Source organism: Amblyomma mixtum, chromosome 5 (genome assembly GCF_055824585.1).
Source record: "Amblyomma mixtum isolate Tamu chromosome 5, ASM5582458v1, whole genome shotgun sequence".
Classification (NCBI taxonomy): Eukaryota; Metazoa; Arthropoda; class Arachnida; order Ixodida; family Ixodidae; genus Amblyomma; species Amblyomma mixtum.
Genome location: NC_143016.1, coordinates 177789570 through 177802663, shown reverse-complemented (window position 1 = coordinate 177802663; position 13094 = coordinate 177789570). Strand labels below are relative to the sequence as shown.

The following is a 13094-nucleotide window of genomic DNA, read 5'->3' as shown; positions in this document are numbered from 1 at the left end:
CAAACCATGATCAATGATCTAGACAGGCAGAGCAGAATGGTGGGTCTGAACATTAACATGCAGAAAACGAAATAATGTTGAACAGACTAGCTAGGGAACAGCAGTTCATAATTGGTAGCGAGGTGCTGGAACTGGTAAGGGGATACTACTTATTAGCGGCCACTAATCCGGATCATGAGAGGGAAATAACTAGAAGAATAAAAATGGGGTGGAGCGCATATGGCAGGTTTTCTGAGATCACGAATGGCATTTTACCAATATCCCCTCAAGAGAAAAGTCTACAACAGCTGTACCTTACCGGTACTTACCTATGGGGCAGAAACGTGGAGGCTAACGAAAAGGATTCACCTTTAGGACAATGCAGCGACGTATGGAAAGAAAAATGATAGGTGTAACGTTAAAGAGATCGAAAGAGGGCGGAGTGGGTGAGGGAACAAACGCGGGTTAATGATATCCTAGTTGAAATCAAGAGGAAGAAGTGGGCTTGGGCAGGGCATGTAATGCGAAGGCAAGATAACCGCTGGTCCTTAAGGGTAACGGAGTGGATTCCTAGAGAAGGCAAGCGTAGCAGGGGGCGGCAGAAAGTTAGGTGGACGGATGAGATTTAAGAAATTTGCGGGCATGGGTAGGGGGGGGGGGGGGGGCGCAACTTGCAAACAACAGGGTCAATTGGAGAGACATGGGAGAGGCCTTTGCCTTGCAGTGGGCATAGCCAGGCTGATGATGATGATGATTTGTCGCACTTGTGCAAACCATCCTAGCAGAAAACGAGTTTATAGGAGGGAACTGCTATGAAAGCGCAGCATTATGAGGTACGAAGCGTTTCTTCGCGAACATTACTTATTGAGAAGAATCCCGAATCATGTGTGGGATTCACACTGATAATCTCCCCCCCCCCCCCCCCCCCGCCGAAACGGCGCATTCCGAGGACCTTCAGACGGCCATTTCGACCGAACGGTTTCGCGAAGGGGGTTCCGGGTGGTGTCAGACGATTCCTCGTGTTGTGATGCACACGTTTATAAAGTTTATTAACTGATATAACAGGAAATATACCGGATAGAGCGAATGTGGCTTTAAATCGCAATAGTAGTGCCAAATCCATGAGGTAGATGGCGCTGCTTGTGTCTAGAAGTGATGTTTTACGGAAACATCCGCGGATGTTTGGATTTTGTCTTCTCCACTTTTGCTGAGAACACCCATGTAAGCTCTCGAAGCTCCCCTAGCTAGCTCTCTTGAGTCGGGAACTGAGGTAGTGTTGGCGGAGAATTTTTATGGCCCATACGAGTTCGAGAATAAATTTTAAGGTAAAGACTGGTACTAGGACTCAGATATATTTTCAATAACTTTTGTTACATCTGTCAGATGGATCCGCTGTTCTCGGCTGCAAACGAATCTTGATGGCTGCTGCTGGATTTAGCACAACGTTATTTACTGCGACCGGCAGCGGATCCGGTACATCTTCATCGAGAATAAGGCTGTACCTTTTTACTATATTGTACAGCGTCTTCTTCAGCGCCATCATTCCCAGCCTGTGTGCAACGCAAATTCTTGGGCCAAGTCCGAACGGGTAGTATGCAGATGGCAAGCATTCCCGCCGTTCTGCTGAGAACCTCTCTGGCAGGAAGCGCTCTGGTTCAGGCCAGATTTCTGGATCCCTGTGGACATGCCAGGGCGGTGACACAAGGGTTATTCCTGCCGGAATGAACTGGCCGAGGATGGTGGTGTCTTCGGAGCACTGGCGGATTATCATCACCGGAATAGCGGGATATAGACGCAGTCCTTCCCGAACAACCATATCTAGACGCTCAAGGCCCATAATGTCGTCTTCATCGAGTTCGTTGGTTACCCTATCCGGTGGAGTACTACTAAGTAATTCAGTTTCGGCGTGTGTATGAGCAATTCGGTTTGGTTGATGTCCATCCGCGGCCGTGTTTATTCTCTTCAGCGCTTCAACTGCATCGACAGGACTATCTGACGCACGGAAATCTGTGTCGTGCGTACTTTTATGCGTGCTTTGCTTTTGAGCCGGCTGTAAGACAACATGTGGTTCCGTCCCTTTGGGGCCGGCTGAGTTGGTTAAGTTTTCGCTTTCTTCCATTTGGACTTTGGCTCCGCATTTTGCAGCAATCTCTGCTTCTATCTTATCTTGCTCTTCGGGATGTTTTGCGAGGAGGTATAATACAAAGGCAAGTGACGCCGAAGTAGTGTCAAAGCCGGCCAAAAGCAGCGTGCCAAGATTAGACATCAAGGTGCGGTCGTCGATTGAACGGGCGCTAGTGGCCTTCGCTGCCGACACGGCAAGCATTTCTGTTTGTGCGTCGATAACGTGTTGTAGCACGTCATTCTTCCGTGGCTCTTTTCCGCTTCTTCGCTGGTTTATGATGTCCAAGGCGTGACTCATTATCTTTCCTGTAGCTTCGCAGAAAGGTGTAAATGGGTAGATGCACCGGAGGATTGTACGAAGTCCGGGATAGGCGAAGGCGCTCTCAAATACGGTATTGTCTGCTTCCCTGAATATTGTTCTCAGTGCGTTCAGGGCTGGATCATCACTTTTCGCCTGGCAGTCGACCTGCGAAAAAAAAAAAAGTTGCATGGTGATGGCTTCGTAGGTCAGTAGCCCAGGGTATGCGAAAGATTGTTCAAAGCCAACGCAGAACGTTGAAAAGCAGCGCAAAAGAAACAACTGACAGTAACAAAAAAAATGAAATAGAAAGAGACGTTCGACTTGCAAGTTTTTGTTTCGAACAATGATTACCGCAGTTCTAGACGGCTGATCGGGGTTCATGACAAGGATGATGCGGCAAAAAAAAGAGAGAAAGGTGCCTTTTAAAACACAAATAATTCAAGAAATGGGGCGAAAGCGAGAACTAACTAATGTGAAACAATTCTCGCTTTCGCCCCATTTCATGAATTATTTGTGTATAAAAAGGCACATTTTTATGAGGCTTATAGAAAATGATCGATACATATTTCCGTTTTTCCCTGTGATTTTTTGTTTATATCCTATTTCATCCATTTTTCTAGCGCTTCACACAGCATTTAGTTTTGTTTTCGGTTTTTAATGTCTGACATATTTTTTACTTTTCGATATTAGCTCACATTCCTGGCTGTCATCCGTGTTAACTGCTGGCTTTTGACACCGGTTATCATTTGGTTTCTTTGCTAGCCTTGTTGCTAGCCTTCTTGCCAAGTTCCTGACCGGTTTCTTTCAGTTTAATTCTTGGTTATGACTTTTTTTTCACCTTTAAATTGTTCTCCTTACACAAAGCATTTTTTTATTTACTCTTCTTTTTAGGAATGTGAAACTGGTACTGCAGTGTTTTGCTGCGCCTCACTAACCTTAAACTTCCATGAACAATTTTTTCGTTAGGGTTCACTTCACGTTTACCCGACTTCCACCCTACGCCTTTAGAAAGTAAAGCTCGTTACCTTTAGTTTTCGAGTCGTTCCTTCAATAAATTTCTCGAGAAGCGCTTTTGCCTTTTTTTCGCCTTGTTGTCTTGGCCATTTGCCCCTATAAAACTGCATAAAAGCCGCCGCGGTGGCTCAGTGGTTATGGTGCTCGGCTGCTGACCCGAAAGACGCGGGTTCGATCCCGGCCGTGGCGGCTGGAATTTCTTTGGAGGGGAAATTCTAGATGCCCGTGTACTGTGCGATGTCAGTGCACGTTAAGGAACCCCAGGTGGTCGAAATTTCTGGAGCCCTTCACTACGGTGTCTCTCATAGCCTGAGTCGCTTTGGGACGTTAAACCCTATAAACCAACCAAACCAAAACTGCATAATGAAAGTTGTTACCTTAGCTTCTCACTTCTTTTGTCGGCGTGTTCTTGTCCTTTCTTGTTCTTGCCCACTTAATGCCAAATTAACTTGCCTATTAGAAAGTACCGCCCAGAACTGTACTAGTTGGATTATACCAATCAGCTCTGTAACGTAAGTATATTTGCCCTAGAATCATGCGTTCATATTACCGCTACGCTATAACTCGAAATGGGTAGGTATGACCCTAAGCATTTTAAGGTTTATGGGTTTTTAAGGTCCCAAAACAATTCAGGCTATGAGGAAAGTGCAGTGAAGGGCTCCGGAAATTTCGACTACCTGAGGTTCTTTCACCTGCAATGAAATTGCACAGTACACGAACCTCTATAATTTTGCTCCAATCGCAGTTCGACCGCCGCGGGCAGGATCGAACCCGGTTGTTTCGGGTCAGCAGCAGAACGCTATAACCACAGAGCCGCCGCAGATGCCCTAACTGCTTCATCTGATTGGTTTTCACAACCTTCGAGTGAACAAACACATCAACCACTAGCGTATTGAAGCGAAAAGCTTCACTACTTTAGTAAAAGCAGTTGTCGCGTAGGCCGGAGAATGACCTTGAACGACCTTCAGCCGACTACGTTGTCCACGTATGACTATATGTGGTACAGTTATGGTGTCGAACCCTTGACCCCTGACCTCAGCCCATGACCTTTAGCTGACCTTTGGCATTAGGTGACCTTTGGGTCAACCTTTGACCCTAAGAATATATGATGGGGTGATGTCAAGTCACGTGATGGCACCCGATAGGGTTGTCGTAAAACCATGTGATACCACATCACAGCCACGTGGTCGTGCGGGTATATATAGAACGGCTGTTGCGAGCGTGTAGCGGAGCTGCCATGGACGAGCCTGAGACGCTCAGCAAGCGTGCCTGCTTTTCGCTGATTTCTAGAGTTAGCCATGTTAAAGGGGCTGCGAAACACTGCCTGGGGGAATACCGGCTATACTTCAGGTGGGTTGTTTATGTCACACAGATGCTGACATAAAAAGAATTACAGGAATCGATGCACAGGAACGGCAGTTATTCAGTGAAGAAATTTCAAAATACAAGCAAACAAAACGCTGCCCTCAACTCGATTTTGGCGGGGCTTCCCACTCGTATTTCGCTCTCCCAATGACGGCACCTGGCGCAACCAATCAAAACTGCCAGCCAGAGCACGTCGCGGAAGTTTTTACTCCATGGTTGCCTGCTCTCTGTAACTCGTTCTTGCTGAGACTGGCAGCGTTGTTTCCATGCCAGAGCGCCCCTGGTGGTGTATTTTTATTTTACTTGCTTTGCAGGGCTTTTATCTAAGACAAGCAAGTTGTTTTTGTTGATCTAATATAAAACGCGGACAGGTGACAATATTGTCTCTATTTATTCACACAATTTGCAGTATATTTACTGTTTGTCCGGTCATCAAGCTCGCGCCAGGTGACGTCATATCCGCTGCTAAAAACCCGCCACTGTGTGGCGACATCATCAGAGCCGTGAACTTGTTTTTGGGAGGACATTAAAATATTAAAAAACGGAATGTACGCGGTATTACCGACGCTAATAGCACCATTATAACTCACTGTATGCAATCAACAGGCAAAACAGTTAACTAAGATTGTGTTTCTGGGCCCCTTTAAGCCATTGCCAATTTTTTTTTCACTTCTTACAGCCGTACGAACGCTATTTCTTTTCGGAATCCTCATTGATTATGTGTATAAAACTCATAATCAACAATGCTAATCGCAAGCTAGGCTACTTACGTCGGAATGTTTTCACCATTCCTTCTTCTGCGAAACTTTTGATATGTAAAACACTAATTCGTCCCAAACTGGAGTATGCACCATCAGTCTGGAATCCTCCTTATGACAGTCATATTACTGCTCTTGAGATGGTTTAGAATAACTCTGAGCGTTTCATCCTCACTAATTACAACCGCACTGCAAGCATAAGTACTATGAAGTCTAGCCTTTCTCTTCCATCGCTGTCACTTCGTCGAAAAGTGTGTCGTATCGCATTATTTCACAAGTTCTACCATCATCCTGTACTGCGCGATCGCCTTATCCCACAGCCATTTTATGTATCCGATCGTACTGATCATAATCATAAAGCTGGCTTCTTCTAACACCAAATATTTTTCTCAGTGATTTTTGCTGCGTACCTCGCGTGACTGGAATCACCTACCATTAGATACTGCCGACATCAATAATTACGAGATGTTCCGCGAAGCTATAGCTAGCATTGTATACTCAGGTGTTATTTAGATTTGTCTCTCTGCTGCATTTTTGTAATCGTACTCTTGTGTGTTTGCCACTCCCCATCTGTAATGCTTTGGCACTGAGGGGTACCATAAATAAATAAAATAAAAATAAACAAATAAAAGTGATGTCAAAACGTCTATTCTTGTACATACTTCCTTAAACGGTAGAAGGGGAGGGGGCGTGCGTTTCAGTCCAGTCCAGTAGAACAAGTGACCACTCAAAAATCGCCCACGGATGACGGCACTGTCCGCCATGCACAAGTTTTCTGTAAGCGCAATGGAGGTATATATTCCTTATGTACTACGTTCTTCCGAATTTTTTTGATAATACCGCATGAACTTTGGTGGGCGTTAAGCGTCGCCGAGGCGAAGCAGTGAGGAAATGGGTGTAGGAAACGAGTGCGGGCACTGGGCGTGGTGCTAAAGCAAGCATCCGTTGCTTGGCTGTTTAGCGTCACGCGAAGCAAATTTTATGGTCCAGTTCTGAGAGCGCTTGCTGCGTGCTCGATCAGCTGGTGTGTGTTAATTTGGACTAGTGCAAACGCGTAACCTTCGAAGTGTTTGTGAGTAGCAACTTGAAAGCGTTTGTTTCAACTAAATTAATGCGCCGGTATCTAGGGGCCTCTACAATTAGTTATTTTCTAAGTCACGTTTGAACATTATTTATTGGGCATGCTAGGTGGTTTATCCCGAATGTGTGCTCATTTCAGATGCCACCCGCACTATATGCAGAGGAAAAACAGTCCGTCGCAGCTTGTAAGGTTTGCTCGCGGTAATCAGCACAGCGTAGCAGACGACGCCTACTCCAGCAGCAGCGGGAATTGTAATCATGCCTTTGCCTTTGCCACACAACAAAAATTGTGGCAGCTCTTCAAATACGTTTCTTGTTTCATATCCAACTCTTGCATGCTCTGTTATGTACGGTACGCGAGACGCTAGCTAGTTTGAACTATCATCGAGGTTGAATAAGACGAATTTTGATAAGCGCTCCCTGTGCTTCCCTTGGATGTCGTCATCATGAACATTACAACAAGAGGGAATGATTCTCGGATGTTACCTCATACATTCACTGTAGAAGGAAATGACTGAATCATCGGAATAAAATGGATAAGACCGGGATGGAATATTTTTGTGTCAGAAATGGAACAAAAATGAAGGTTTCCAAAATGAACATTATTAGAAGAAAAGCGCGTATACCACACTTGAAAATTTTTTCCATAACGAGGGGTCAGGGAGTGGTCAGCTCCGAATTATTTGTCTAGATTCCCAAACTCCGCGCTGGTTCAGTACCTTTGGCACTCGTCTACTGACTTCGACTTGACGAGTTAGATTCCGCTAATGGAAACCATACTTCCTGGACGAGAAATAAAAAACGGCCGTGGGCTGTGCGATGGCATCTAGCGTTAAAAAATTGCAGACGCTCTAAACTAACCCGGAACACTTCATTGCGCCGTCGCTTATAGCCCATGTGTCCATGAAACCGTCAAATCCAACCTTTCATAATTTCTCTTCTTACACATTCACCTTGTCCTGTTTTGATGTCCACTACGTTCTGCTTTCTCAGCGAGAAATTTCGGAGCGGTCCTAAATTATTCTTTGGTGCCTTTTTGTGCTTGCCTTAGAGGCACAAAGTGTCAGTTATTTGGCCAGGCAATACTTCATCCCTGGAAACAGGCGCACCGACGTGGTTTCTGGAGTTCTGTGTGGTTTCTGGGCGCATAGATGCAATCTGATTTCTGCAAAATTTGTCATTGATTTGTTTTTTTTAGAGCGGGAGCTCCACTACTGAAGGTACAACTCAGTTTTGCTTTGCTTTGCAGCGTTGACCTTGAATCCTGACCGAGGATAAACTAAGCGTCCACTCCCAAGACTGAACAATGTACGACTGTGTGTCTTGCTGCGCATAGCCATGATATGCATGTATGGTATCGTTATAGCTAATGAGCAGGAAGCACGAGACCGACGACCAATGGCCACTTGACCTTTGACCTTGACCTTGAGCTCTGACCTTGACTTTTAGGACTGAGATTCGCATCGCGTGTTGTGTCGTCATACGATGAGCAGTGGTCACTTGATCTTCTACATTGACCTTTCACCTCACCTTTAGAGCTGAGGTTGACATCAGGCGATGTGAATTCTTCGCTATAAATTCCGCCGGCTTCGCGCTTGTTCTCACAGCTGCCGATGCCATCTAAGCTTTCGCTCCTGTACTAGTGTCCGCTGGGTTGAACCTGAGGCAATTTTTTAAGACCGTTAGCTCTTAGTGTTTGCGTTTGTCGAGGACGCGTCTGTCTGCAGTGAAGGCCAAATTGTCCAAAACAGTTACCATTTGACCACACTGTACCACATGGCAACAGTGGGCGTGTAGCGGCCCACTTGATACCTGTACTTTCGATCCGTTATATATGTGCCATTATAGCGGCCATCGAATTGGGACACGGAAAAGAAACATCCGCGGTCTTCGTGGATTCGTTAAGATTTGGTTTTCTCCCCACTTGCTGCCCATACCGATGTAAATGCTTGAAGCTCCCGTAGCTAACGCTCATAAGTCGAACATTGAGGCAGTGTTGGCGGATAATCTTGTTGTTCGCTTTCGTCTCTTTGGTATTTCTGATACACTCGTGCTCAGGCCAAACCATTAGCATCAAAAGTATTCTAATAGCAAAATTTTCGAGGATTTTTTGAGATCTGAAGCTCCGGCTTTCATCCGGCCTACCAGCACGTGAAGCAACTTTGCTGTATCGCCTGTAGTTTGGAGTAGCTTTCCCAAAGCGATACTGTTTCTTAATCGGTATGGATGATAGCCCTGCATGTGTCATCTGCGAGTCATCTATAGCCCACATTCTTTGTGAATGCCCTGCCTACAGCGCCCAAAGTCGGTCGATCTGCCGTGCGCTGGAGCGTCTCGATTCACGCCCACTGATGGAAATGAAGATTCTCGGTCACTGGCCGCGCCGATCGCCGGCGGTGAAGGCCTCCAAGGCACTGCTCCGCTTCTTGAGAACTTCTGGCCTGCACGACAGGCTGTGAATTTACCGAACGCTGTAACTTTGTATCGTGACTTCAATTTCCTGCTACTCTCTTTTCTCCTTTATCTTTTTATCCCCCCACGCCTTTTCCCCCGTGCAGGGTAGCATACCGGTTATTCTTCCGGTTAACCTTCCTGCCTTTCCTCGTCCTCTTTTTTGGGGATTGTGTTAAATCAGAGTATATATTCAAGGTCTTTTAGCTCTATGCCTGTGAAGAAAGTCGTATTATATAAAAACCTCTTACAGGGTTTGTCATACAAATGTCAAATTTATATGATATTTTATGAAATCTGTATGAGACATATACGAATTTACAAAAGTAAATGACATTTCTATGATAACTTTGTATGATTTTGTATGACATCAGTATGAGAAACCGTCCGAGTTTATTGCCTCTAAAACACCTTTTAGCTGAGATAAGCCTAAATTTTCTTCATGAAACGAAAAGAAACACTTAACATATATTTTAAATCGCTGTTTATCCTCGCGACAACTTTCTCTTTAGACACGGCATCCAAGTGAGAATCCAAATACGCGGGCAATTTCTTCTAATAAGGGCAGATGCTTGTCGCTTTTCTCTGAATCATGAGCCAACAAGCGCGTAGCGCTTTTTGTGTCCATCTTTCCCAGTCATTGCCTTTTTTTTTGCGCTACATTTTCCCCCCGTCCCCTATAATAGACACTTCAGTGTTTTATTGAGTACTTTCTCTGAGTTTTTACTCCATCGTGTTTTGGCCGTTCTTTTTTGTTGTGACTATTAGTACCATTCATTTTTGTTCCGGTAATTTTTTTAGGTGCGCCTCACGTACCCCTACTGCATTCCTGCTACACTGCCTCACTACCTGAAGCGTTTTGTTGTCGTTTAGAAAAACACTGAAAAGTCAAATTTCATAATCCTATTCAATAGGCGACCTGCAGAGGCGAGGCTGCAGGCAACTTGCACCGGCCCAAAGGTAATTTTACTATTCTGGTCACTTATAGCCGGTTTGTAGAGGTAACTCTACAGGTGACTTTCACCGGCTTAAATGTGTTCTGGGGCTCGCTGCCCCAGATAGCTCACACCGTTGCTTGGAGAAACTTACTAGCAGCATCACGCAAAGCGGCTTCTTCGAGCAATCTACTCGGTGTGGCTATGTAATACAAGTGAGCTTACCTCACGTTGGGTTTGCAGCAGGTAGCCTAAAATGTTGCTCTTTCGCTTGCGCGGAAATTGCGAGGTATTTTTAATGTATTTAAAACAGTTGTTAGCATGCAAGTTTAATTTTTAATGCAAAGCGTCATATATGATATTGTCACGTTGTAGTGTCGGCAGTCCAGCGGTCAGTAGGACACCAACAAGACTTGGAAACGAAGCTCTTTATTTGGGCTAACTTGCGCCCGAAAAAGAACTGAGTCACTCGGCGGCGGCGTAAGCAACAAGCGTGCTTGCCAGTCGTCGAACTACGAATGCCCGCTGCTCGCGGCATCGTTCAATTTAAAGCCGGCAAGGAAACTTCGAGATAACAGGTCGAGATCATCTAGAGTAATCTAGAAACACGTAGATGCAGCTGTTCATGGCTGTGAACAATCGAGATATGTCCGGTCGCTTCTCGCGTCACGAACAAAAATGATAACACCCCTTTTCTGCGGCCTTGCGCGAACGAACGGACGCTACAATGATACGTGGTATTACCCTCCTCGCAAAGAAGCATCGTCTCGATGCTTTAAAATGAAAATAAACACGGAGAATGCGAAATTCGAGTCCTTTAGCGTTCGTAATAAGGTTTAAGGGCTGCGGTAAAAGCTTCAAGTCTGGCTGTGTCGTCGTCGTCGGTGTTGTCGTAGTTGTCGTCGTCGTCATAGTTGTCGTCGTCGCCGTAGGGGTCGTCGTCGTAGGGGTCGTCGTCGTAGTTGAGGCATAGTCTTGTGTTTTCGTCGATGGACGGTCTTAGTTCTTGCGCTCAGAAGCAACCTCACCTCCAGAGGCTGCTTTATTCAGTTTAACCTTCGGGGGCCGGGGGAGCGTCCACGCACTGTGTAGCCTCGGCTAGGAGATACATAGCGCGGTGACGATGGCGACGGAGAACGAGATGGGCGGCTCGGCGATGAGTATTCTTCCCGACGCAAGAACTCTTCGATTGCGGCTGGTCGCAGGCCAGGTCGGGGTCGTGGGGCGTCGTAAGAAAATCCTCGGATGCCCATTCTCCTGTATGGGCAGTACCGGGGAATGTCACCGGCTTCTCCGCAGTGGAAGCATAGTTGGCGGCGCTGGTCGGGTGTTCTCCACTCGTCGCATTTCCTAGGCCGTGTGCGACGCTCGTAGGACGGGCGAGTTGGGGCGAGAGGGCGGCGCTCCAGCGCAGCAGGCTAATGGCTATAGGGGCTTAGGTGCCGTCGTCGAGGTGCACGATGGCGCACTGCTGCGGCGTAAGTCATGGCTGGAGGCTCCAAGAGGCTGCTTGGTAGACTGGAGTCAAGTCCTCAGGTGAATGACTCGAAGGGCTGGCGTCGCGACTTGCTGGGGGTGTCCGGTACATGGAAGGCTACCCCGCACCTCCACCAGATGTCACGTTGTAGTGACGGCAGTCCAGCGGTCAGTAGGACACCAACCAGACTTGGAAACGAAGCTCTTTATTTGGGCTAACTTGCGCCCGCAAAAGAACTGAGTCACTCGGCGGCGGCGTAAGCAACAAGCGTGCTTGCCAGTCGTCGAACTACGAATGCCCGCTGCTCGCGGCATCGTTCAATTTAAAGCCGGCAAGGAAACTTCGAGATAACAGGTCGAGATCATCTAGAGTAATCTAGAAACACGTAGATGCAGTTGTTCATGGCTGTGAACAATCGAGATATGTCCGGTCGCTTCTCGCGTCACGAACAAAAATGATAACACCCCTTTTCTGCGGCCTTGCGCGAACGAACGGACGCTACAATGATAAGTGGCAATATCCAATAAATTAAATGGCGCCAATACTTTTCAAATTTTCTGGCGGCACCTTACGCTAGTTGTAATCACCACCCTTTGATGCACTTAACCACGGAGGTTATCTGCTACGCCCGTGAAAAAGAATCAAACGTACCTCCCATGCGAGAACCGTCCTAGTCAGCATGTCCAGAACCAGGGCACGGGAGGCTTCAAATGCGTCTAGACATTTCCCAGCACGGCAGACGTCGTCAACCTTTTGGACAAATCGGTCTACGCTTGAATCTATAATTCCGGAGAGATCCTTGACTTTGCCGACGGAGAAGCATGCGTTGAATACAGACCGGACATTCCGCCACCTTTCGCCTGCGGTGAAGTATTCAATATCATTATTAAAAAAAACAATTTTCTTCTTGTTACAATACTCTGAAGGCACTGTATTCGACGGGGTTCATGAAAAGATTTCCTTTAAATAAAGACCTAAAGGATGTAGAAAATAAGAAAGCGTGTACAAGGCGTTATGATGTACACAGGGTGTTGATAAGCATCTTATCAGCGAGACTGTTTATGCTAGGGGCAAAACAGGCGTCAGTGAGAAGTACTTTGTGCATCTTTCTAATCTGAGATTAGGAACGAGAGTTAGTTTCCCCCGTTTCTACGCAACGCAATCCATTGGGATATATCAATCAATTCTCCAGTACTCAATATGTGATGTTGTCGCACCATTTCTCCTGCGCGGCTGAGCTTAAGAAATATTCTCCTTGGTGACATTGCTTAAAAGGTTTTCGCATTGACGCTTAAAATAATATTCCAGGCGATTCTACCAAACTACCGATTCTACCGAGCGTCGCGTGTTGCACCTGGCTATGGGGCGGGGAGAAAAGCCATTAGCGACCTCGAAAAGGAAGCGGAAATAGTCACCGCAGCACCCCCTGGACGGCTACGGAGTTTCCCGCGGAGCCAAAAAGGATTCACCTGGTTCTAGGCAGTGAAGCGAGTGGTGTTGACCACCGGCCATGACAGACACGCAAGTCGTTTTAGTTCCAAGGACTTATCGCGCACGAGAGAACCGCATTGTGCTGTGCCGTTATTCTTATCGTGGGCAAACTTTCACCG

At 46.5% G+C, this 13094-nt stretch overlaps 1 protein-coding gene across 3 annotated transcripts in view; it reads right to left on the bottom strand.

The window, feature by feature from the left end:
• Window positions 1-1315: 1315 nt before the first annotated feature.
• The window catches only part of LOC149344902 (cytochrome P450 3A4-like), a 55647-nt gene continuing 43868 nt past the window's right edge, over window positions 1316-13094 (bottom strand). For 2 of the 3 annotated variants that reach the window (XM_089542680.1, XM_089542679.1), the window contains exons 4-5: window positions 12136-12344; window positions 1316-2569 (exon numbers count right to left, since the gene is read on the bottom strand). In XM_089542680.1, the coding sequence (XP_089398806.1) occupies window positions 1337-2569; window positions 12136-12344 (1442 nt within the window). In that variant the 3' untranslated portion in view covers window positions 1316-1336. The remainder of the gene's footprint in view (window positions 2570-12135; window positions 12345-13094) is intronic. The other variant, XM_089542681.1, reaches the window with a different exon arrangement.